Genomic DNA, 26,671 nt, shown 5'->3' on the forward strand with positions numbered 1-26,671 from the left:
ACAACACCTCTTTGGGTACTGGGTCAGGACTTGTTTCCTCTGACATCAACACCCAGGACCTGTCACAGGGGAGCCAGGGGAGCCGTTGGCTTGGGCCACATATTCAAGAAAAGCCTCAGATGTACACTTCTCACCCCATCACCAATTGAAGTGAATCATGGAAGCACACTGAGAGAAACTAAAAGAAGACATTCACCAGAAAACTTAAAGTTGCATCCCATTACCAGACCTCATGCCAGCAAAGCACTAAATATCACACAACTCATGGAACTAATTTGTGAATTGCACAGCTGTTTTGCAGGCCATTGCCATGCATAAAAGAGCACTCAAGAAATTAAGCCTACAGATTTTGAGTGACATTTAGCTATCACTCAAACCATAATTGGTATAATACTCTATGTTTTATCAAAAACTTTAAAGTTACATCAACTTTACCACAAAAATTCTGCATTTTAGGATAGAAATACTTCAAATAGTGTACTTTTTGTATACAAAGAAGTAAAATGATAGTATACTTTCTCGTATTTTTGTGTTAGAGTAAAGATTAAACATATAATTTCTGCAGTGCTGTTTTGGCATAACTTCTTTGCTTCATATGTCAGAGGCCTCCATAATGGAAAGTGTCCCAGGGCTCTCTTGAAGGCAGCAAGGCCTGTCAGTGCAGAATTTTGCCTTATGACCCTGGGCTTAAGGGGATCAGGGTTTGAGCCCTGTCTCAACTCACATAACGATTTCCTTCCGTGTCTGATCCAGCATCATGTACTGCGTCCACTCCTGTTGAGTCTCATATGTCTTAGACTGATCCACGATCTTTTGGAACATCGTCCTCTTCCTACAAAACACACCAGTTTGTTAAAGGAGCACATCTTAGAATAAGGCAACCCCTGGCTTAATTAAAAAAAAGAAAAAAAAAGGTGAAAAGAACCAATGCCTGGGAGTGAAGACCTAAGTTCTAACTCAGACTCTACCATGGATTTGTTATCTGATCTTAGCTAATCTTCCCCTGGATCTCAGTTTCCCCATCTGTATAATGGGGGTAAAAATATCTAACTCATAGAGCTGTAGTGAGAGTCGATGTGTCCATAGCAAAAGTATGGTGCCTGGCACAGAGCATATACTAAATCAATTAGAACTGTGGTGTTCACTATCATTATAATCATTGCTATTCTTTTTTTTGGCCACACTGGGTGGCTTGTGGGATCTTAGTTCCCCGACCAGGGATGGAACCCAGGCCCATGGCAGTCTTAACAACTGGATTGCCAGGGAATTCCCTAATCATTGTTATTCTTAAAATGAAGAAGAAACACCAACTTGAAATACAAGGCGAGGTCTGTAGCAATGATCGCGATGTCCATCATGTGGATTGCATGCTCATGCTGCCTGCGATTGAGGTTTTGAAAGATATTCAAGCTCTAAAGAGAAAACCATAGGAGAGATATAGGAAGTGATGCCGGAAGTAAAGTTGCTCAACTACTGATGGCCGCCCCAGGTGATGGGAGAGGCAGCCCAGGCCAATGCCTGGCCACACTCAGGCCTCTTGTGAGATGGGCGCTCCTTCTCAGGCCCCAAAGCCAGTTTAGAGGGTCCTCATCCTACCTCATCTCTCAGCAATGTTTTGCCAAACTCCAAGTGGTGTCTTTCCAAGATGGAGGACCCATGGAGCTTGGCCAGTGGGTTCTGGGATCTGAATGGGAGAGAAAGAGAGACACAGAGAGAGAGAGAGGATCAGTATGAAATGGCTGAGGTGAAGGCTAAAAACATCATCCTTTCCTGTCACCTCCTAGTTCTGCAGGCAGAGAGGTTGAAGTTCAGGAATAAGAAGGAATTTGCCACACGGTAGGACTGTGGGAAATAGGACTAGATAGCAGGTGTCCTGACCCTCAGGCTTTAGTTTTCTCCACAATTGACTCTGGGCCTCTTTGAGGTCATGCACTCCCTAGAAGTGTGGACCCTTATCTCCAGAAAAAGGCACAAACACAATGCCACGTGCACTTTTAGAAACTTATTGGCCCAGTGCCAATCCATGGACATTGGCCCTGGGCCGTACTTTGAACATCACAAAGCCCCAGATCCTCCATACCTGATCCTTAGGGGAAGCCACTGAATTCCCACAAGCAATATATTTATTCATGTCTTTATTCAATAAATATTTGTTGAGCCCTTTTTATGCGCCAAGCACTGAGATCAGTACTTAGCTTCCCATGAGGTAAAATGTAAACACAATCTCTAAACTTGGAGCAGCCGGAAAGAACTGAGAAGACTCAGAGAAGCATGTTCTAGGGCTTGTTAATGACTTACAGGCTGTGGGCCCTGGGAAGAGCCTCAGTTTCCTCATTTATAATATGGGTATCACACTCGTCCCTGCTCTGCCCAGCCCACAAGTTGGTCACGAGGGTCCCCCAGAACATGGTTCAAGGACTCTGCTTCAGAGACTATCTAGAATATAAGCTCTGTGAGGACAGAGACTGTGTCTGGTTTGCTCACCCTGGTACCTCCTTTGCCTAGCCTAGGGCCTACCATACTGGTGTTAGGAGCATTGTAAACCCAAGGTGAATAAATGAACCGTTCTCAGTTACTAACATCTTGGCTTGAATTAATTCAACAGGTAGGAAGGGAAGGAGAAGAGTGAAGAAGTTTAATATATTAGTTTCCTGTTGTTGCTCTGACACATTACCACAAACTGAATGGCTTAAAACAATAAAATTTTATTATCTTACAGCTCGGAGTTCAAAGTCTAAAATGGGTCTGCAGAGCTGCTTCCCTTCTGGAGGCTGTAGTGGAAAATCTGTTTCCTTGCCTTTTCTAGCTTCTAGAGGCCCCCTACATTCCTTGGCTTGTGGCCCATCCTCCATCTTCCAAGCCAACAGTGTAGCATCTTCTGTCCTCTCTGACATCCCTACCACCTCCCTCTTATAAGGACCCTTCTGACTATGTGGGGCCCACTTGGATAACCCAAGATAATCCCTATATTTCAACATCCTTAACTTAATCACAGGCATGAAGTTTTTTTTTGAATGTAAGGCAACATATTCCCAGGCTCCAGGCATCGGGGTGTGGACATATTTGAGAGTCATTATTCTGTCTATCACAGGAGTTTACCCAGATCCAAAGGGCAGGAAGAAGTGGGAAGCTGTGGACTGCGGGACTTCTCCTTGGCAAGAGAGTCTATCTGAGACCCATTCAGATCTAGGTAATCAATCCTGGAGGCAGGAGGTAGAGAGGAGGGCCAGTAAGCACTGACTCACTTCATTTGGTAGAGATTGTTGGTGCCTCTGTGGTCAATGTCATGGCAGAAGGCGGCGGTGACCATGGCCAGGGCCTCCAGGTCTGTGAAGTATTGCTTCAGCTTTCCAGTCTGGAAGAGCAGTCAGAGATAGCACTCACTCCTTTCTTGGGGGGGTTGGAAGCAGGGCTGAGAACTCAGGTGTGAGGGGGAGGGCCTGGAGCTTGGAAACATAGGTCTGATCTTGGCTCGACCCATGGCGCCCCAGGGTGACCAGATGTTTGCCGGGACTCAGGGGTTTTCTGGGATGTGGGACTTTCTGTGCTAGAACTGGGACAGTCCCAGGCAAATGGGGCTGGTGGTCACCTTACTCCTGAGTGACCTTAGCTGGTCGCATCTCCCTCTGGGCCTCAGTATCTCATTGTGCACACTCAAGGTGGAGGGCATCAGACTGGATGATTGTTGAGAAACTGACAGCCCTCGAGTTTTAGGATTTAGAGTGTTTTTGAACATGACCAGACTGGTAAAGCAAACCTTCCAAGCCTGGTCTACCGATTCAAGGACAGCCCAGAAGAATTTTTCCCTGAGCCTCTTGCAAGTACTTAACTCCTTGTTTGTGCAGGTTGTTGGAGTCAAGAGTGAAAAGAGCCCTGGGGAGGTGATGCTGACTCTGTGACTCTAAGAAATAAATCAAGTTTAAGGGGTGTGTTTTTCACCCTCAATGACAGCCTAGCCAGAATTCCTGCCTCCTGGCCCTAGAGCTTACTCTGCCCTGACCATTCCGGCCACAAGGGAAAGGAATGAGGTTGAGGAGCCTGGGCAAGGGCAGAGAAGTGTGTCATAACCTGGATGGGAAAACACTTTTAAATGAAATATAGAAACTGCAAACCCTCTGAGACAAAAAGACTGACACATACACATAGGTATGTCCATCCAAGGACACAGTAGCACTGTGTGTAATAGTGAAAGATCGAAAACAGCCCCCATGTCCAACAATAGGGGAGCTGGGTAAAGAAATTATGGTCTATTTGAACAATGCAGAATACTCTGAAGCCATAAAATTAGATCCTGGATAGGCCTTAAAAACATTCAGTGGAGGCTTCCCAGGCGAATTCTATCAAACATTTAGAGAAGAGCTAACTCCTATCCTTCTCAGACTCTTCCAAAATATAGCAGAGGGAGGAACACTGCCAAACTCATTCTACGAGACCACCATCACCTTGATACCAAAACCAGACAAGGATGTCACAAAGAAAGAAAACTACAGGCCAATATCACTGATGAACATAGATGCAAAAATCCTCAACAAAGTACTAGCAAACAGAATCCAACAGCACATTAAAAGGATCAGACACCATGATCAAGTGGGGTTTATTCAAGGAATGCAAGGATTCTTCAATATACGCAAATCAATCAACGTGATATACCATATTAACAAATTGAAGGAGAAAAACCATATGATCATCTCAATAGATGCAGAGAAAGCTTTCAATAAAATTCAACACCCATTTATGATAAAAACCCTGCAGAAAGTAGGCATAGAGGGAACTTTACTCAATATAATAAAGGCCATATATGACAAACCCGCAGCCAACATCATCCTCAATGGTGAAAAACTGAAAGCATTTCCACTAAGATCAGGAACAAGACAAGGTTGCCCACTCTTACCACTCTTATTCAACATAGTTTTGGAAGTTTTAGCCATAGCAATCAGAGAAGAAAAGGAAATAAAAGGAATCCAAATCAGAAAAGAAGAAGTAAAGCTGTCACTGTTTGCAGATGACATGATACTATACATAGAGAATCCTAAAGATGCTACCAGAAAACTACTAGAGCTAATCAATGAATTTGGTAAAGTAGCAGGATACAAAATTAATGCACAGAAATCTCTGGCATTCCTATACACTAATGATGAAAAATCTGAAAGTGAAATCAAGAAAGCACTCCCATTTACCACTGCAACAAAAAGAATAAAATATCTAGGAATAAACCTACCTAAGGAGACAAAAGACCTGTATGCAGAAAATTATAAGACACTGATGAAAGAAATTAAAGATGATACAAATAGATGGAGAGATATACCATGTTCTTCGATTGGAAGAATCAACATTGTGAAAATGACTCTACTACCCAAAGCAATCTACAGATTCAATGCAGTCCCTATCAAACTACCACTGGCATTTTTCACAGAACTAGAACAAAAAATTTCACAATTTGTATGGAAACACAAAAGACCCCAAATAGCCAAAGCAATCTTGAGAACGAAAAATGGAGCTGGAGGAATCAGGCTCCCTGACTTCAGACTATACTACAAAGCTACAGTAATCAAGACAGTATGGTACTGGCACAAAAACAGAAAGATAGATCAATAGAACAGGACAGAAAGCCCAGAGATAAACCCACGCACATATGGTCACCTTATCTTTGATAAAGGAGGCAGAAACGTACAGTGGAGAAAGGACAGCCTCTTCAATAAGTGGTGCTGGGAAAACTGGACAGGTACATGTAAAAGTATGAGATTAGATCACTCCCTAACGCCATACACAAAAATAAGCTCAAAATGGATTAAAGACCTAAATGTAAGGCCAGAAACTATCAAACTCTTAGAGGAAAACATAGACAGAACATAAATCACAGCAAGATCCTTTTTGACCCACCTCCTAGAGAAATGGAAATAAAAACAAAAATAAGGAAATGGGACCTAATGAAACTTCAAAGCTTTTGCACAGCAAAGGAAACCATAAACAAGACCAAACGACAACCCTCAGAATGGGAGAAAATATTTGCAAATGAAGAAACTGACAAAGGATTAATCTCCAAAATTTATAAGCAGCTTGTGCAGCTTAATAACAAAAAAACAACCCAATCCAAAAATGGGCAGAAGACCTAAATAGACATTTCTCCAAAGAAGATATACAAACTGCCAACAAACACATGAAAGAATGCTCGACATCATTAATCATTAGAGAAATGCAAATCAAAACTACAGTGAGGTATCATCTCACACCAGTCAGAATGGCCATCATCAAAAAATCTAGAAACAGTAATTGCTGGAGAGGGTGTGGAGAAAAGGGAACACTCTTGCAGTGTGAATTGGTACAGCCACTATGGAGAACAGTATGGAGGTCCCTTAAAAAACTACAAATAGAACTACCATATGACCCAGCAATCCCACTACTGGGCATATACCCTGAGAAAACCATAATTCAGAAAGAGTCATGTACCAAAATATTCATTGCAGCTCTATTTACAATAGCCAGGAGATGGAAACAACCTAAGTGTCCATTATCAGATGAATGGATAAAGAAGATGTGGTACATATATACAATGGAATATTACTCAGCCATAAAAAGAAACGAAATTGAGCTATTTGTAATAAGGTGGATGGACCTAGAGTCTGTCATACAGAATGGAGTAAGTCAGAAAGAGAAAGACAAATACCGTATGCTAACACATATATATGGAATTTAAGAAAAAAAAATGTCATGAAGAACCTAGGGGTAAGACAGGAATAAAGACACAGACCTACTGGAGAACGGACTTGAGGATATGGGGAGGGGGAAGGGTGAGCTGTGACAAGGCGAGAGAGTGGCATGGACATATATACACTACCAAACGTAAAATAGATAGCTAGTGGGAAGCAGCCGCATAGCACAGGGAGATCAGCTCGGTGCTTTGTGACCGCCTGGAGGGGTGGGATAGGGAGGGTGGGAGGGAGGGAGATGCAAGAGGGTGGAGATATGCGGGCTTGTGTGTATGTATGGCTGATTCGCTTTGTTGTGATGCAGGAACTAACACACCATTGTGGGGCAGTTATGCTCCAATAAAGATGTAAAAAAATAAATAAAAAATAAAAAAAAACATTCAGTGGAATAAGTCAGACACAAAAGGACAAATACTGTGTGATTCTACTCATGTGAGATACCTATAATCAAATTCATAGAGACTGAAAAAGTAGAATGGTGGTCGCCAGGGCCTGGGGACAGGGGAAATGGGGAGCTGCATTAATATTGTTGTTTAATGGGGACAGGGTGTCTATTTGGGAAGTTGGAAAATTTTGAGAGTTGGAGAGTGGTGATGGTTGCACAATATTGTGAACATACTTAATGCCACTGAATTGTGCACCTAGAAATGGTTAAAATGGTAAATTTTAGGTTATGTATATTTTACCACAATAAAAATATATTTAAAGAATATGATCGATATATTTATATATTTTCAAATGAAAAAAGCATGTTACAGAATAATAATATTTAATTGGTTATGAACAAAATAAACTTTGTGTATGTGTGTGTTGACAAATATGTCTCGATGCTTCTTAGAAGAAAATCTTGAAGGAGTTGTGTCATGGTTTTCTCCAAATACCGGCTTGGGGGTGGGAGAAGAATGTAGCTTTCTTTTACTTTTTATTTTATATACTTCTCTCTTCTTGGAATTCAGTTATGCTAAGCATGTACTCTTTTTGCATTTTTTTTTAAAAAGCAGTAAGTAGAAGAATGATGCTGCTGCTGCTAGGGGAGCTGCACGAAGTCGTCCCAGTGTGGCGGGAGCTTGCAGCCGCCCGCGGTCCCACCCACCACGCCGCCCAGATGCCGCCACCGTCGTACCACCAGCAAGGAGAACATGGTCTGCCCCACGTTGAAGCCGTGCCGCCAGTTGTGGTAGGTGATCCTGCGGTAGCCCTTACTCAGGGAATACATGAACCGCACCAGAACCTGCGAACACATGCACATCAGTGAGGAAGCAGCATTGCGCCAAGGCTTGGGGGTGATGGTGGTGGGGATGCTGCCTGCTGAACGCCAGATGCTCCAGCCCCCGCCCTGGACCACGTGTGGGAACTAGCAATAGAGGCAATAAGGCTGTGAGAGCACTCTGCAGACTGCTAGGTACTATGACACTGGACGTGGTTATGAAACAAGGCCCTGGGAGAAGCTTAAAGGAACTGTATGGGAGAAAAATCAAAGGGGTCTTTACATCAGTGGTTCTCAGACTTGAGTGCACGTCTGAATCGCTCCGGGCTGTGGGGAGGCCTTGCGAAAACAGTTTCTGATTCCTTACAGCTAGGAGTGTTTGTGGGGGGGGGGGGGGGATGGGGGGGCGCGCGTGCCCATGCGCCCGTGTTGATCCGTTTTCAGGTGATGCTGATGTGCCTTTGGGGCAACACATTTAGAACCGCTGCTTTAATCAAAGAAGTCTGGGAAATTCTGCACGCGATATATACCCCACCCCCACCTTTTTGTCCATCCCCGTCCCCCTAGATGCACAGCACACCTAAGGAATTCTGCAGGGGAAAAAGTCCTGTTTAAATGGATTTAACCCACTTTTCCCACTCCGTTTGACTGTAGGACTGCTTTTGGCGTCCCATTTATCCATAGTCTTCAGAACTCAGTGCCTCAATACCCACCTTGAGAGACACCACAGTTCAGAGGAACCATGTGTCTGTTTTCTGATAAATGACGCATCTGTGCGATGTGACTAATGCTTTAAATCCTAAAAGCTGAGGGTACACTCTTTTTAAGGCAGTTTACAGATTGAGGTTTTTTTTTTTTAAAGCAAGCAAAAAAGAAACAGGGAAAAGAAAAAGGGAAACCAAACGTTTGTTTCGACCTCACCTCCTGAGGAATGTGAAATTTATCCACCACCCTGAGCTCATAGTACATCTGTATTCCACATTTCACCAGCTCCAGTTCCGTCAGGGGCAGGTCGCTGAAGTGGAATTTATTAATTTCATATTTCTCTGCATCTGGCAGCTGTTCTTGCTGTGTGAAACATGGAGTCAAGTGACTGGGACACATGAAGAGTTCCTGGGTCCCTCTCCTATCCCCCCCACCCAAGCCCTGTCCCTATCCCGAGTCCGCTGGAAGGATCAGAGCAGGGTGGCAAGGGTCATGCTTGGCAGAGACACTCCCCGCCCATGCTTGGGGCACACCCTGCGCTTGTAACCGGTCAGGGCCAGCGCTGCTGCCCAGCTCACCAGGATCTCAGCCAGTTCTTCTTCCTCGCATTCCCACGGCTCCTTCCCATATACTTCTCTGGTTTTCTGCCGGGGCCCGAAATAGCAGAGAAAAGAATTAGTTTACTACATCTAAGGTCTAAATGTATCTCTACTTTTCCATTTCCTTTTTTCTTCTTCCACCAAAGTTCTTGCAACAGAGCTACCAACTCAGAGAGGCTGTCATTCAACATTTATTGACAAGTAAATTCAAGGTCATGTGCTTTGGAGCCATGGAGCCGTTCGTGCATATCCGAGCTCTGCCAGTTACTGGCTTGGATCTCCCATTTCCTCATTTGTAAAATGGGGATAATAAAAGTACTTAACTGGCAAGTTAAAATTAGATGATGCAGTCTTTTTTTTTTTTTTTTTAAACGTGGATTCTTAGTTCCCAGACCAGGGATCGAACCGATGCCCCTTGCAATGGAAGCGCAGAGTCCTAACCACTGGACTGCCAGGGAATTCCCTTATGCAAAGTCATTTCCAAAAACATATGCAACTAAATTAAATAATGCATGTAAATCACCGAGTATTTCACCGAGTAAATCACACAGTAAGTGCTAAAATTAAGTAATGCTCTTGTTGATATTGTTATTATCGCTGACTGGGGGTCTGGAGTCCTTGCTCATGGTCCTGGCTTTTCTTCTCACTTATTGTGTGACTTGAGACAAGTTCCTTCCCTCTCTGGGCCTGTTTCCCCATGTGCTACAGGAGGGGGGAACCTGGACCCAATAACTGGTTTCGGATTTCTTGATCTAGAGTATAGTCTATTAACTTTTAACTGGTTCACTGAAGCTACGCCTCCATAGGGTCTCCGTATCCATCATTTGGCTTAAAATTATGGACTGAGACAAGCAAACCATGGGTCAGTTCATCCATACTGGCTGTTTTCTCCTTTGGCTTTATCAGCTATTGGGATCAAAATGATCAAATTTGTTGTATCTTCCCAGCTTAAGAAATGCCCTTTGAAAACATTGGTTTATGTTGTTTCGACTTGTGCAGTGTATAAACCAAAGTCTTGGGAACTCAGCTGGGCATCATATCCAATGCCTTTTGGCTAATTCTGTTTACTTCTAAAATCTTGATCTCTTTGAGACCAAAATCCCAGGAATGGTGGATCACTGATTCTCACATATCTTTGAAAGCCTGTCATCCAATTTCCCACCCATGTGGGATTTTCCTCTATAGCTTCCCTGATATATGATCACTCAGCCTATGCTTAGATACCTCTCATGATGGGTTGCTCACTACCTCCCAAGGCAGCCCTTTCAGCACAGTGATAATTTGCTCATTATCCTGAGTGTTAAATGAGACCTATTTAACGAGCTGGGTGATTTGGGGACAAATTACTTCCCCCTTCTGGGGCTCAATTTCTTCATCTCTACAATGGGGGTAAAAATTCTTACCCTGGGACTTCCCTGGCGGTCCAGTGGTTAAGACTCCGAGCTTCCAATGCAGGGGGCGTGGGTTCGATCCCTGGTCAGGGAACTACAACCCCACATGCCATGTGGCACGGCCAAAAAAACCAAATCCTTTCCCTGCCCACCTTACTGGGCTATTGTAAGCATCATAAGTGTGAAATTACCTTATATACTGTACAGTGATGAAACTATGTGAGGGCTTCCTACAAACATCTAACCCCCTTCTGAACTATTTCTTTGCTCAGAAAGATTGAGTCTTCTAAGTGAGCTGACCTCATGGAGGGAGGCTCTGAGCAACTGACCATTGTCCATTGGTCTCTCAGATCGAGCTTCCTCTCAGAGTAGGGACTGTGGTTGGTGACTCCGTCTCTAGTACCATGTTAGCCCTGAGCACAGAGAAAAATGGAGTTTCTAGAGCTGTTAAGCCGAGGTCTGGTTCTAAGACTGAGGTAACCCTGCAAGGGACAGCTGTCCCCATAGCAGCCATTTCTAGAGTAGAGACAGGAAGAAAACACTACTCACCAAGATTTTCTGGATTTCCTCATTGTCACACTTCACATGATATTTCACCATGTCTTGGAAAATATCCTTCCTGTTTTCAAGTTTGTTCATTGACTCATAAGTGTCAGGATTTAAGACAGACCAGCCCAGGAATTGAGTCAAAGACTGAAAGGAAGGAAAGGAAGAATCAGAGGCAGAACATCCAGGTTTGATCCTGCCTCTGTAACTTAGGGCAAGACTCTGTAAACCTCCATTTTCTCAGCTACAAAATGGGTTTGATTAGCTGTGTGCTGCCCTCCTCAAAGAGATGGTGTTAGGATAAGATGAAATAATGGATGGGAATGCACTTTGAATAAAGCTCTAACGCACATGAAACGCCACCCTGATGTCTAATCATTTCACAAAAACGGAATGTGTTGTGCGTATGTGGGGACATGGGATATAAGTGAACTCTCTGTACTTTCTGCTCAATTTCGCTGGGAACCTAAAGCTTCTCTATAAGGTAAAGTTTATTAATTTTTTAAAAAAGGGAATATAGATTTCTCTGACAACTGCTGCAGTGCAGAAGGGAGAGCAAAGAGAATAAATGTTGATTCAGGAAAGTGTCTACAAGGTGAGCTCCCATCCCTCCTGAGCTGGGGCAGCAGCACACAAGGGCCCCACCATGCAGCTCTGGGAGCCAAGTTCATTGGTGAGCCGACTCTGAATACCACGTCTAGGGGCCTCCTCAAAAACCGTACCTCCATGAGGGTCTCATCCATTTCATCAAAGGGTTTCCCATCTTTGCGATTGTAAAACGTGGCCACCCCAACAATTTCTTCCTTCTTGTTCACAATTGGCATAGAAAGGACATTTTTAATCGTCCATCCGGACTCATCCAGAGGCTCTTTCTGCAAGAGAAGAGCCAGAGTAAGTTTGCTTCAGGTACCAGGCTGCAGAGGCATCTGTAATGGACTTCATGCTGCATTATGACCCTGACTGGCTGAGGGGGTGGCAAGAGGTTAGACCTTGTCGGGCTTGGCATGATTTTAGTTGCCAAATGCCATGAGCAGGTTGCCCATCTGGTGGGAGCGCCGTAAGCCAGATAGCTATACTGTTTTCATCCCCAACATGTCAGGGCCATCACGTGCCAGGCAACGAGTTGTGTATTGTGGATCTAATGATGCAAACAAACAGACCAGGGAGGTAGTGTTTCCCTTTCAGATACAGGAGCTAATTGCAGGGGACTGGCTTAAAAGGGGCCATGTTGGTGATGCTTGTAACTTTGAACTAGTCAACTGGGTATAACCTGTACCTTTTGCCTCCCGACCTGCCTTTCTGTGTTCCTTTTGGCATGTCGTTTTATCTCCGTGAGCCTCAATTTTCTCATTTATAGATGGGGTTGGTAGTAAGAGTATGTACTCATGGAACAATTGAGAATATAGAAGTGAAATATCTTGGTCAATCATAAGGTACCATTTGTGAGTCATTTCCCATCTCTCTGAGCCTCACTTTCATCATTTATAAAATGGGGATAACTAGACAATTTCTAGCCTTTTTTCCACTGATTCATTGAAGATTTATCAAGTATTTTACAATGTACAAGAACCTGAGCTAGAAGATGGGAGAACCAAGAAAAATAAGGCAGAGGTGCTGTCCTCAGGTTGCTCACATCTGGAAGGTCAACAGGCAATCACACTGCATGTGGGAAGTTCTGCAAGGTAATTTGGGAGCCAGAGGAGGGAAGGAAGTCAAGGAAGGCTTCCTGGAGTTGGAGAGTCTTCTAGCGCAAAAGTTCCAAGATTTTAAAGGGGGTGAGATGATAATTATTATTATTTAAGTAGCACTTGAACTCAGCACCTGGTAGGAGAGTGACTTCAGAGGGATGTAGAATACAGTCCAAAGAGCATAGAGCTGTCAGTCAGGAAACTTGAATTCAAGTTCCCAGCTCTCTCCCTAACCTTTTCTATGACAGCCTCTCTGAAGGCCATGATAAAGAAGCAGATTTTATTGGAAATGAATAAAAGTGAAATGGGAAAGTATTAAACATTTTTTTTTTTAGTGTTAAACATTTTTAAGGAGCAAAGTTACTTGATGCAACTTATGTTTTTCTTTTAAAAATCACTCAGGCTACTTTGTGGAGGAAGAGTTGGAGACAGAAGACTGGAATCTAAAAACAAGATTAGACTTTATTTATTAAAGTGGGTAAACTACAGTTAATCAGGTGACTTGGGTAAAGATCAAGTTCTGTTGTGGTTATAATCAGATTAACAACTCTCAGCAACAATTTGCCTTGTCACACTGATGTGGTCAACATCACAACACAAGGCATACGGTTTTATCCTTGGAAGGATATTCTCTCTAAGGTCTTTCATAATGTTATTTAAGGAGTAAAAAAAAAAAAAAAAAAAAACCACTAATTTTGCTATGAGCCATTTTTATTTCCTTCTTAATAATTTCCTGACTGCTCATTATTTGGTTTTCATACACCTAGCATGCTAAACTCAAGAAATATTGACAGGGCACCCAGAGCTGCACATGTTAAGAAAGATAAGCCCCGACCTTTGACCAAAGGAAGCCTATATTTTGCCAAGAGGAATTAATATAAAAGACAAGGAAGGATCATGAAAGATGATGTAAGGGAAATAGAGTAAGAAAGCCAAACTCCTTGGCATGGCCTTCCAGGCCCTGTGTGACCTGGTCTGTGTCTACCTCTCTAGAGTTTCATCCTGCCACTCTCCCCTTAGTCTCATTGGTCTACTCTGGTTCCTTCCAACAAGCCCTCTCTTTCCTGCAATCCTCTCTCCTTTCTTTACTGCCCAAACATAATTTCTCAGGGGCACGTTCCTTGACTCTTCCCAGATGAAGTCAAGCCCCCCCTGGGAGAGTCCCTCCTCTGTCCCTCTGCTATTGTCCTGATCAGCACTACACATGCCTCTTTCCCCATATGATCATGAGCTCCCTGAAGACAAAGACCATGCCTGTCTGGTCCACCTCTGTAGCTGGTGTAGCATCGTGCCCATGCCTGGCCCAGAGCGTGCCCTCTGCAAACATTTTTTAAAAATACAAACAAACAAAATCAAATGGAATACTAAACAACATTCCATGATAATACTAAGGAGACAGAAATGATATTCAGCCAGAGGAAGCAGAATCAAACTTCATAGAAGTTTCATAGCATTTGGGGTTATCATTGAAGGGAAAAGGGGATTTGGACAAGAGATGGTAGTAAGGGAGAGAACAGCATAAGCAAAGGTCCTGAGGCCAGAAAGCAAAGGGTGTAAACCTTGAAACCAAATGGAACCTTGGATTTACCAAATTAGCTCTCTCCCCACTTCCATGGGCACATGACTTTTTTGCACTCACATTTTTGCTTTGTTGAGACTGCTTCCCAATAAAGTAGATGGATTCTAATGTATTTGAATCCTCTTTGGGGGGAAAAATATCATATGACTGAGAGAGTAAATAAAAAATAACTTACCTGGAATGCAAAAAAGTCCTCTGCAGGTGCATTCATGATGTTGCAAATCTGAAAGCCATGAAGAGGAATAATGGAGTTATGATTAGACTTGATAGAGTACCCATTGAGGGCAATGGGCATGATATTTTCAGAAATATCACGTCCTTATCCAAGGCATTCACATTCTTTTCATCAGGTAAACATGATTAAGATGATTTTGAATTATTAACTGAGGCTACCAAATAGGAAAACTGCCTTATAAACATGGCTTCTTACCATTTGCTTCACTTCTGAGTCATTTCCAAGCTTTGAAAAAGTTAAGGCTACTATTTGTTGTTATTAATAGCTGTATAGTGTCCCATTTTCTTCTTTTTAATGTTAGCTTTTTTCATATCTCATTCATCTTTTATTTATTTTTTTGTTATACATATCCATATACCTATTCTTCTTCAGATTCTTTTCCCATATAGGTTATTACAGAGTATTGAGTAGAGTTCCCTGTGCTATACAGTAGGTCCTTGTTGATTGTCTATTTTATATATTGTAGTGTATCTATATTAATCCCAACCTCCTAATTTATCCCTACCCCCCGCACCTTTCCCCTTTGGTAACTATAAGTTTGTTTTCTAAGTCTGTGAGTCTGTTTCTGTTTCGTATATAAGTTCATTTGTATTATTTTTTTTTTTGATGATGGCCATTCTGACCAGCGTGAGGTGATACCTCATTGTAATTTTGATTTACATTTCTCTAATAATTAGTGATATTGAGCATCTTTTCATGTGCTTTTTGGCCATCTGTATGTCTTCTTTGGAGAGATGTCTATTTAGATCTTCTGCCTATTTATTTGATTGTGTTGTCTTTTTTTTTTTTTTTGATATAGAGCTGCATGAGCTGTTTGTAAATTTTGGAGATTAATCCCTTGTTGGTCGCTTCATTTGCAAATATTTTCTCCCATTCTGTGTGTTGTCTTCTCGTTTTGTTTATGGTTTTCTTTGCTGTGCAAAAGCTTTTAAGTTTAATGAGGTCCCATTTGTTTATTTTTTATTATTTTTTTTTTTGCGGTACGCGGGCCTCTCAGTGTTGTGGCCTCTCCTGTTGCGGAGCACAGGCTCCGGACGCGCAGGCTCAGCGGCCATGGCTCACGGGCCCAGCCGCTCCGCGGCGTGTGGGATCTTCCCGGACCGGGGCATGAACCCGTGTCCCCTGTATCGGCAGGCGGACTCTCAACCACTGCGCCACCAGGGAAGCCCCCATTTGTTTATTTTTATTTTCATTACTCTAGGAGGTGGATCCAAAAAGATATTGCTGCGATTTATGTCATAGAGTGTTCTGCCTATGTTTTCCTCTAGTTTTATAGTGTCTGATCTTACATTTAGGTCTTTAAACCATTCAGAGTTTATTTCTGTATATGCTTTTAGAGAATGTTTTAATTTCATTCTTTTAGATGTAGCTGTCCAGTTTTCCCAGCACCACTTATTGAAGAGACTTTCTTTTCTCCATTGTATATTCTTGCCTCCTTTGTTGTAGATTAATTGATCATACAACAATGATGTATGATGATGTATGTGTGGGCGTATTTCTGGGCTTTCTCTCCTGTTCTTTGTGCCAGTACCATACTGTTTTGATGGCTGTAGTTTTATAGTAAGGTGTCCCATTTTCTTGCCCCCTTTTGTTGAGTATTTGGTTATGTCCAGTTTTTTTTAATTAATGTAAATAATACCACTCTAAACATCTTTGAATCAATTATATTTGTTTTGTCAGGAAGGAGTTTTTCCTTGTGCTGTAAACTTCACAGCAAATGAAGAAGTAAAAGGTGCTATAGCTCTGGTTGTATTTATATTGCAAGATTCCTCTCCTGAAAACTGGACCAGTTTACCCTATCATGCAGATAACACTTATCTGATGCCTCCAGAGTCCTGCCTATGGGGCCACTGTATACAGTTGCGTAGCATGTGCACTGCACAAAGGCATCTGGCTTAGGGGGTGACTGGGAGTTGAAATCCAGCCTGTTCTTGACTTTCAGAACAATGGCCCTAGCCTTTCTCTTTTCATCCATCAAGATGGGACACCTTTTTCTAGTTCTCAAAAAGGTACCATGTGAGCTTTCTTTGACCCTGCCTATCCCAGTAGATCAGACCATTCTGTTGTCTGAGAGGATGAGCTGTCCCTGCTCCTGTTCAAGACTGCCCACCCACTGTACCACGCCTCTGGCTTCTCCTTGGGCCAATTCCATCAGTTGGTGTTGTTCTCTCCTGATTTCTAACCTCTCTGAGGGCTCTTTAGCTTCAGTCCATGGGCATGCTTGGTTGTCTCCCAACCTTGAAAACAAAATCCTCCCTTGGCCCAATGTGGTCTTTGTAGTGACCATCAGGTTTTCTCCTCCTTCTCTTGCATTTTCTACCTTCTCTTGCATTTTCTACCTTCTCATTACCCATCCACACCTCAGCAGACCACCTGCTGGTTTCTTCCTCCACCTTGCCACCAAGGCTGCTCTCATCAGGGCCATCAATGACCTCCTAACTGCCAAGCCCAATGGGAGTTTTTGGTTCTTATCGCACTGGATCACTTTTGCTGCATTTGTTATTCTCTCTCTTTGTTGAAACTTTCTACTTCTTTGGTTTCCATGACACTACCCTCTCCTGGGCCTCCAGACACCTCTGAACCTTTCTTCTGATTCTCCTTCACACACTCTTCTTCCTCCACTCAATCTTTAAATGCTGGCATCCTCTAGTATTCTACCCCGAGTCTCCCTCACTCTCCCTGGTGACTTCATCCGCACTCATGGTTTCAAGTACCATCTGCTCCTAGGAGCAAAGTGGTCAAGGACCAGATATACGATCATATGGTCTGTAGTGTAGTCAGTACAGATCTCTACCTTTTGTTGACACAAATCTCTATCTCCATCCGTCCTCTTGCTCCACAGCATCAGAGTCATCTCTTTAGCTGCTTGCTGGACACTTGCTTCTGAAAAAAGTCTCTGTTGCACCTTGTCTGAAAGTGATCTCAGCATCTTACATCCAAACCTGGTGGCAGCATTATCTGTCCAATCTAGAAGCCTGAAATTGTCTTTGGTCCTTCTCTCCCTCCCTCTCTGCTCACAACCAATCCCAAAGCCCTTTCAGTGTTAGATCTGAACCCTGATCTCCCTCTCTCCACCTCATCTCTGTCTGAGTCATGAGTATTGAATGAGCAAATGTATTCACTGCCTGGCTTATCATAAGCACTCCATGGCTGTTAGCAATGAAGACAGTGTTCTTTACTGCCTTTGCCTTTGTTGAGATGTTCTTCATCTCTTGTTTGTAAGGACACACTTTTCGCTCTGCTTCCAGTCTTAGTCCCTTCAGATCTATTTTCTAGGGAGCGTTCAGAGTTTCCTTTCTAAAATGAAAATTCATTGTGCCAACCTCTTGCTTAAAAACCCATCGCCTGTAGATTAAAGTTCCACCCTCTTGACCTGGCGTCCAAGGCTACTGTGATCTGGCCCCTCCCTCCCTCTCAAGCCTCATCTCTTGCCATCTTCCTGTCTCAAACCTAATACTCCAGCAACACGGAACTGCACACTCTGTGTCGCTTCAAACCTCCAAGCCCTAGTTGTTTGCCCATGTTGCTTCCTCCACCTGCAATCCCCTTTCCTGCCCCACCTGCCTAACCCCTATTTATTTTAAAACTCAGACCAAAACACTCTGGCAAGTAAAGCTGGTTTAGATGCTTCCTACTTTGTGTTCATAGAATGTACCATGTACATCTCTATCTGGCCTTATCACATTATAGTCTAAGTATCTGTTCATAAAGATATCTCCCATTTGATGATGAGCTTCAGAACAGAAACTATTTGATTCATCTATCATTGTATCCCCAGAGCCAACCACAGCACCTGGCACATAGAAAATGCCCAATAAATAAACACCCTGATACATGAACAGCACTGTGTAGTGTGTGTGCCTGGGGAAGGATACAGAGATAAGCAGGCTCAAATATTGGGGTGATGTGCAGCTATGACCCTTCTCTCTAGGGTAGGGGATACTGTCACTCTGCCCTGCACCCCAAGCGGGTAGGGCATGGGGGGAGATAGAGCATTTGAGCTCTGTTGTGTGGCTGGAAATGTGGCAGGGATGGGGTTGGGGGGGTGTTGGGAGTGGCAACTAAGTCTCTGGAATGAGAGGCTGGGACTTGTTCTGTGGTGAGCCTGGTGGACCAGCCACTTGTGACTTTATCCCTGACATTTGCGTAAGTATCTTTAGTTGTCACTGAGACTGTGCACCTTTCCATCTGAGGGTTCTTTCTCTGTGTATTTCATATTTCTTCAAATGTCAATTCTCTGCACATCCCCTTGGACCAACCGTCGAGTGAATTGAGAAATGGGAGAACCGGGCTTTTAGAGATACACACTTCCCATCGTTTTTCCCACTCTCTTGATCTGAAATCCCTTCACCTTTCCACCTGATTCAAAACTCTCCCCCTTCAAAATTGTATTACTTACCAGGCCATTTTGGGCAACGTAAGTGGGAAGGCCGCTCACTAAAGCCCAATGGTCCGGAGGTGGATTCCTGTAAAGGCCAAAGACAGTGGTAACTTCTTTTTTTTAAAATAGATTTTTTAAATTAATTAATTAATTAATTTATTTATTGGCTGCATTGGGTCTTTGTCGCTGTGCATGGGCTTTCTCTAGTTGCGGCAAGGGGGGGCCACTCCCCGCTGCGGTGCAAGGGCCTCTCAGTGCGATGGCTTCTCCTGCTGCGGAGCACAGGCTCTAGGCGCACAGGCTTCAGTAGTTATGGCTCACGGGCTCCAGAGTGCAGGCTCAGTAGTTGTGGCGCATGGACCCAGCTGCTCCGCGGCATGTGGGATCTTCTCAGACCAGGGCTCGAACCCGTGTCCCCTGCACTGGCAGGCGGATTCGCAACCACTGCGCCACCAGGGAATCCCCCAGTGGTAACTTCTGATGTAGGGACAGTTGGACTAAAAACTTGAAACTGGATCTTACCCTCCCTCTTCTCTCTGGTGGCTCCAAGCACCCACTTACTATACCAGACCAAGCCCCAAATCTTAGCTAAGCATCTTAATGTCCAAATGTAAACACTGAGAAAAAAGCGATAAATCAGTTTTATTAATTTCACACTGAGTTTGACTCCCTAAGAAAAGAGACAAAATTCATCCAACAGATTGCTATTGGCTGCTGAGCAAAAAGAGATGCCGTCATTTCCCTCCATTTAGTACTTACATACAGAGAGTTAGCTTAATATCATGTAGAGTGAGGGAAACCCACCTAGGATGAGCTCCTACCACATACCAAGCACTAAGCTAGGTGCTTTACATACTTATTTATCCCACGCAGCAATATCACAATTTGGGGTATTATTTTTACTTGTTTATTGCAAAAAATATATACACACATGGAAAAATGCATTAAAAACTTCATCAGTTGTTTGAAAGTGAACTCCTATGAAATTATACCTGGCACTTCCCTGGTGGCGCGGCGGTTAAGAATCTGCCTGCCAATGCAGGGGACACAGATTCAAGCCCTGGTCCAGGAAGATCCCACATGCCGCGGAGCAACTAAGCCCATGCGCCACAACTACTGAGTCCGTGTGCTGCAACTACTGAAGCCCACGCACCTAGAGCCCATGCTCCGCAACAAGAGAAGCCACCGCAATGAGAAGCCCACGCACAGCAAGGAGGAGTAGCCCCCGCTCGCCGCAACTAGAGAAAAGCCCGTGTGCAGCAACAAAAACCCAGAGCAGCCAAGAATAAATAAATACATTTATAAAAAAAAAAAAACAAAAACAAGAAAGAACAACCTTGTCGGTACCCTGGAAATCCCTGACCTGACCCCCCGCCACTCGCAACCTTCTCCCAAACCCCAAACGTAACCATTGTCCCAATGTTATGATTCTTGCTTTTCTGTGGCCTGTTTTCCTGTAGCCTGTTTCACCTGTTTTAGGTAGAATCAATGTGCATACATTATTTCATTGGACTTCGTTTTCATGTTGCTGTAATTCATTTGTTTGCTTGACTTCAACCGTTTTCCCTGGTAAGGTTGCATATAATTTATGCATTCAACTGTTGATGGACATTTCCCCAGTGCAAGGCTAATATGAGCATTGCTGCTTCCAGCACTCTGGTGTATATGTGCATTCAATTCCATGTGCTAGTTCTAGGAGTAGAAATCCTGGGTCATAAGATGTGCATGTCTTCAACTTTACTAGGTAAGACCAAACTGTTTTCTAAAGTGATCATGCCAATTAATACTTCCATCAGCAGTATATTAGAGCTTCCTTTACTCCACGTCTCTGTCAATACTTAGTATTTTCAGACATTAAAAGAAAAATTACTTTTAGAAGATTAAGGAAGTTCTCCTCTATGGAGATAATTATGTCATGTTTCTCTTAACGTGGCAGATTGTATTTATTCATTTTTCTAATGTTAGCCCTGCATTCCTGGAATATACCCAATTGGGTCATGATGTATAATCCTTTTTAGTTATTATTTGCTAAAATTTTATTTAGCATATTTGCATCTATGTTCACAAGTGAGCTTGGTCTGAATTTTCTTTTTTCATACAGTCTTTGTTGAGTTTTGGTGTCAAGTTTATGCTAGCCACTTCTTTTTCTAGTCTCCTGGATAATTTGTATGAGAATTGCATTATTTCTTCCTTAAATATTTAGTAGAACTCACCCCTGAAGGCATCTGGGCCTGGAATGTCTTTGTGGGAAGGTTTTAATGTATTTTATTGTTATAAGACTATTGTGGTATTCTATTTCTTTGTGATTTATACTTAGTAGGTTTTATTTTTGCAGGAATTTGCCTCTTTCATCTAGATTTAAAATATTTTGGGCATAATATCCTCTTACTATCTTGTTAATTTCTGTGTCTTTGTGGTTATCCCCCTTTTCCTTCCTGATACAGCTCATTTGATTTTCTATTTTTCTTGCTCAATCTTGCCAGAAATTCATCAATTTTGTTAATCTCTCCAAGAAACCAGCTTTTGGCATTTGTTCATTATTCTGTTAATATTTCATTAATTTCTGGGCTTATCTTTATTCTTTTGGGGAGGGTTTATTTATTTGCTTGTTTGCTGTTAGTTTCTTGAGATGATGTGATGGATAGCTTCTGTCTACCCTCCAGATCCGCTCTCCAACCTGCTCCTCCGTGTCCCAGGAGGCCGGTCTGTGTGGACTCCATCAATAGGGTGCCTGGCCTTCCAGCTTCTGATTGAATTTAGCCCAGTGAGGAGACCTGGCCAAAACTAGAGGCAGGTAGAACAGTTAGGTCAGGCTATTTATTTCCCTGGGTTCCCCCTGGCAGGGTTGCTCTGGGTTTGCTGCGTCTCTTGACTGAAAGGCAACACTTCTCTCAAGATGCCCTGCTCTACATGACACTTTCTCCGTCCAGGTTCTAGAAATTTCCTGTGGGCCCAGGAATGCTTACAACAACCTCACTACTAGCATATTCTCTTTCAGTTTCCTTCATTCCACCCACACCTCTATAATTCATCCCTCTATAAGTAAAGCCTCCTTGAATTACCCTTATTTGAATGTGACGCCTATTATCTGCTAGGACCCCGACTGATACAAGTGGGTACAGAGTTTATTACTTTATATTGTATTCTTTTCTCATATGAATATTTAAGACTGTAAATTTTCACCTTAAGCATGATTTCTGCATCACACTGGTTTTGATATGTAATATTTTCATTCTTTCAGAATATGTCATAATTTCCATTGATTTCTTCTTTTACCCATAGATTATGGGTCTTCGTTGCTGCGTGCGGGCTTTCTCTAGTTGTGGTGAGCAGGGGTTACTCTTCTTGCAGTGTGTGGGCTTCTCATTGCGGTGGCTTCTCTTGTTGCGGAGCACGGGCTCTAGGCACACGGACTTCAGTAGTTGTGGCCCGTGGGCTCTAGAGCACAGGTTCAGTATTTGTGCACACAGGCTTAATTGCTCCGCGGCATGTGGGATCTTCCCCGACCAGGGTTCGAACCTGTGTTCCCTGTACTAGCAGGCGGATTCCTAACCACTGCGCCACCAGGGAAGTCCCTCTAATAATGCACCTTGAGACCTATTTTTATCTGATAGTCACATAGTTACATCAGTTTTCTTTTGATTATCATTTGCAAGGCATATCTTTTGTTCATTCTTTTACTTTCATTCTATCTGCATTCTTATCTTTTAGATAGCTCTCTTGTAAATAGGATATATGGTATTTCTTTACGTATATCTCAGAACTCATCAGTTCTTACAAGAACTGGTTGTTATTTTCTTTCTTTTTTTTTTTTGGCCGTGCTATGTGGCCTGCAGGATCTTAGCTCCCCTACCAGGGATGGAACCCATGCCCCCTACAGTGGAAGCGTGGAGTCGTAACCACTGGATGGCCAGGGAATTCCCAAGAACCGTTTCTTATATGCAACTGAGAAAGATAATATTCTGCCAATTAATCTGTAATGCAGTGCTTTTTGAACTTATAATTATTACTCTATGAATATCAACAGAGCTCTTTTAGCATTTAGGTATAGATTTTTATCATATTTCATACCTTTTTCCTGGCTTTTTGTGCCATTCAAAGGCACTTTTTGTTTCCGTGCTGCATCATAGTATAATCTCTTTAAGTTACTTCTAAGAATTTATATTAAATTCAGTGTGGATACAGCCACACTGTAGAAGGCAGCAAGGTGGATGTTATCAGAGGCTAGAAGGGTGTGATACTTGGTGAGGAGTGGTGAGACATTGGGGAGAACTGTGATCTGTGATAACTCAGCATACAGACAATGAGTTTGATAAACTGGCACCTCTAGAGAAGTGGTTAGAAAACAGAATGGTGGCAGAGTATGCAGTTGACAAGGAAAAAAAAAGAAAAAGAAAGAGACGAGTTTAGGAAAGATTCAGTCGTCATGCAAACAGGACTGAACAGAGAGAACCCAGAAACTCAGGAACCTGAAGCAGTCTCTTATACCCAACCAGTAAAAGATAAACCAGAGAACTGAGTGATCTGAGTGACAGGATTATCAAAATTGTTTGGCAACAGTTGCGGCCTCTCACAACCACTATTTAAGGATTAAGGTGACCTGCTATAAATCCCTTCATTTGGACCAGAAAAGAGACCAAAGGTGAGGCTGTCCCACAGAGTCTGATCACAGCCTCACGGAGTCTGCAGTTCAGTTGGGAAAGAGAGCCAAGCCTCAGACAAAACTGTGGGGTGGCTCTTGGTACCCACAGAGGATTCACATAGGTAACAAGGCAGCTAAGTTTTGGAGAGTGCTCTACTGATCAAAAAGTACAAGCTGATACTAAAAACGTTCTTGACTGTTGAAACCTTAAAATGGCCTTTGAGCCTCCACCACCTGCAGGCAGGTCGGAGGCCTCACCCTCTGGGAGTTCTTGCCTTTTCATTATCCTCCTAGGTCATATAAGAAGACATTAGAGACTAAGCTTTCTGGGACTTCCTTGGTGGTCCAGTGGGTAAGACTATGCGCTCCCAATGCAGGGGCCCCGGGTTCGATCCCTGGTCAGGGAACTAGATTCCGCATGCATGCCTCAACTAAGAGTTCGAATGCTGCAGCTAAAGATCCTGCGTGGCACAGCTAAGACCTGCGGCAGCCTAAATAAATAAAAAAATATTTTTTTAAAAAAGAGAGAGAGAATAAGCTTTCCTTGGGGGCTGAGTCAGTTTCTTTGCCAACTTCCTGCCTTTGCCTCAACCTCTGCATTAGGCCCCAGATGTGCCTCCATAGAAAATCATTGAAAAGCCGCGATCGGACACCATGGCCTCATTCTATAGAGAGGCCCAAACCGGCCACTTATTTATTTATTTCTTAATAAATTTATTTATTTATTTTTGGCTGCTTTGGGTCTTCGTTGCTGTGTTCAGGCTTTCTGTTGTTGCTATGAGCAGGGGCTACTCTTCATTGCGGTGCGCAGGCTTCTCATTGTGTGGCTTCTCTTGCTGCGGAGCACGGGTTCTAGGCATGCAGGCTTCAGCAGTTGTTGGTATGTGGGCTCAATTGTTGTGACTCGTGGGCTCTAGGGCACAGGCTCAGTAGTTGTGGCGCACGGGCTTAGTTGCTCCGTGGCATGTGGGATCTTCCCAGACCAGGACTCACACCCATGTCCCCTGTACTGGCAGGCGGATTCTTAACCATTGCACCACCAGGGAAGTCCCCAGGCCACTTATTGACACTGGACTTGGGACTTGAACTCACAGCTGCTGAGTCAGAATCCAGCCTCATTTTCCAAACTGCATGGTCTTTCCACCCTTCCACACTGCCTCCTTACTGCTCTCCCTGCCTCGAACAGAGTGTGTGGCCTTCTTGGGTTTGGTTAGTGTCGATCTTGGAATGAGTATCTTCTGGACACTGATAATGTGCCTGCAATTCTACATGTTTTGAGAAGAGACTTACGGGATGACTTTGATGTCTTCTTTGCCATGCAGGATGTAGTCAATGACCTTGTAAAAGTTGATTTCCTAGGCAAAAGAGATAGAGACAGTACTTCAGCAGGAGTGTGTTCTTGAGAAAGGCTTTGTTCTTTACCCTGTGCCCTGTGGTTTTCCAGAAGCACCAGCCTGACCTTCTAAGGGCGTGTCCCGGTGCCCCTGGAGCTCACTGTCCTCAGCTGACTCTCAGGGTTCAGTGTGCTCCTCCCTGGAACCAGCCCACAGTGGCCAGGCAGGGGCTGGGATCTGGGGCTGGGAAGAGACATAGGGAGTGTTCCAAGGGAATCTGGGGGTTCAATACAAGGAAAAAGAGAGAAAGATTGCTGGTGGAGTCTAGTGAGAGAGGGAGGTGAAAGGAGGCTTCTGTCCCATTTAGCATCATCATCAACCCAGCCATCTTCCATGTGGGGTCAGCTCCGTGGTCACGGCCCCCTTTCTCCTTCACTCCTCCACTCAGCTGCTCTTCGCTGAGTCAGCTCTTGCAGACTTACCTTCCCAGTCATCCCTCATGCTTCCCAACTCACATTCCACCTCTTCCATCCCTCCCACCTCCTTACACCATTAAAACCCCTATTCTCTTAAATTAGACCTGTTCAATTCCATGACTTCCTAACATGGGGTTGGATACTGGCAGGTGGTTCCTTTTCCCTAGCTCTCCAGGGAAAAATCCATTACCTTATTGGAACGTGATGGGCAGGTTAGTAATAATCGTTTTACAAATAGGAAAACTGAGACCCAGAGAGAGGAGAGGACTCATTTATAGTAAGACAGTAAGCCGGGACCAGAACCTTGGCCCCTGACTCCTGTGCTCAGAGCTCTTTCTACTGTCACTTAAGGTTAACAGCTTAAAATAGTGTTTTCCTCTCTGTAGCACTCTCACCTAGAAAGGGGGCTACTCAAAGTGTGGTCCCTGGACTGGTACCAGTCTGCAAACTATTTGTTACTATTCCATGATGAGATAAAAACAGAAATTGACAGTCAGTGTTTAGAAACTTTTACAGCAATTTGACTGAGTTAGGTTAGGTCTGTTGAAACTGATAATTTTAAAAAGACAAGTTTTGTATGTCTTTTAAAATTTTTACTTTTTGCATAATAGATTTTTATCATAGCCTGAAAAGTATCAGTCCTAGATAAATTGGAAATTAAAAAAAAATTGTTCCTCTACTACAGGTTATTTTGAGAAATATTGCCCTAGAGATTTAAATGGTGATACCTGGGCCCCATCAAGGCCTCTTGACTCAGAACCTCCACAAAGGGAAATTCCTCATCTAGTCAAGGGTGTCTAGTTGACGGGCAGTCGTGACCTTCTTCAGGCTCACGAGGGAGAGAGAGGCTCTGCTCCTCAACGCCCACCATTGGAAGCAGCTACAGTGATTGAACCCTTCTAGAGCGGCTCCCATGGCATCGGCTGCTCCAGGGTAGGTATGAGCTCCCTGCAGTAGGAAGCACCCAAGGGAAGACCAGGTGAACCCCACAGCACGATGAAATGGAGTTAGGGATAGAGCTAAAGTGCAAAGATTCAGGCTCTGGTCTTGGTTCCACTATGTGTCCTTTCTGGGCCTCAGTTTCCCCAGCCGTAAAATCGGTGGTGTTTGTTTGTTGGTGGTGTCAAGTAGCAGAACCCGTTCCCAACAAAGCATGGGCCCTAATCCTATAAAGCAGAGGA

The 26,671-nt window shown here is 43.5% G+C and overlaps 1 protein-coding gene across 2 annotated transcripts in view; it reads right to left on the minus strand.

Annotated features, from left to right (window-relative positions):
* PDE6A (phosphodiesterase 6A) overlaps window positions 1-26,671 on the minus strand; it is a 69,214-nt gene that overhangs the window by 17,607 nt on the left and 24,936 nt on the right. For both annotated transcript variants that reach the window (XM_073801861.1, XM_019924711.3), the window contains 12 exons: window positions 24,971-25,035; window positions 19,057-19,123; window positions 14,598-14,645; window positions 11,878-12,027; window positions 11,159-11,302; window positions 9,198-9,263; window positions 8,836-8,982; window positions 7,831-7,938; window positions 3,246-3,355; window positions 1,597-1,684; window positions 1,312-1,412; window positions 725-832 (listed from right to left, as the gene is read on the minus strand). In XM_073801861.1, the coding sequence (XP_073657962.1) occupies window positions 725-832; window positions 1,312-1,412; window positions 1,597-1,684; window positions 3,246-3,355; window positions 7,831-7,938; window positions 8,836-8,982; window positions 9,198-9,263; window positions 11,159-11,302; window positions 11,878-12,027; window positions 14,598-14,645; window positions 19,057-19,123; window positions 24,971-25,035 (1,202 nt within the window). The remainder of the gene's footprint in view (window positions 1-724; window positions 833-1,311; window positions 1,413-1,596; window positions 1,685-3,245; window positions 3,356-7,830; window positions 7,939-8,835; window positions 8,983-9,197; window positions 9,264-11,158; window positions 11,303-11,877; window positions 12,028-14,597; window positions 14,646-19,056; window positions 19,124-24,970; window positions 25,036-26,671) is intronic.

This window comes from Tursiops truncatus, chromosome 3 (genome assembly GCF_011762595.2).
Source record: "Tursiops truncatus isolate mTurTru1 chromosome 3, mTurTru1.mat.Y, whole genome shotgun sequence".
Lineage (NCBI taxonomy): Eukaryota > Metazoa > Chordata > Mammalia > Artiodactyla > Delphinidae > Tursiops > Tursiops truncatus.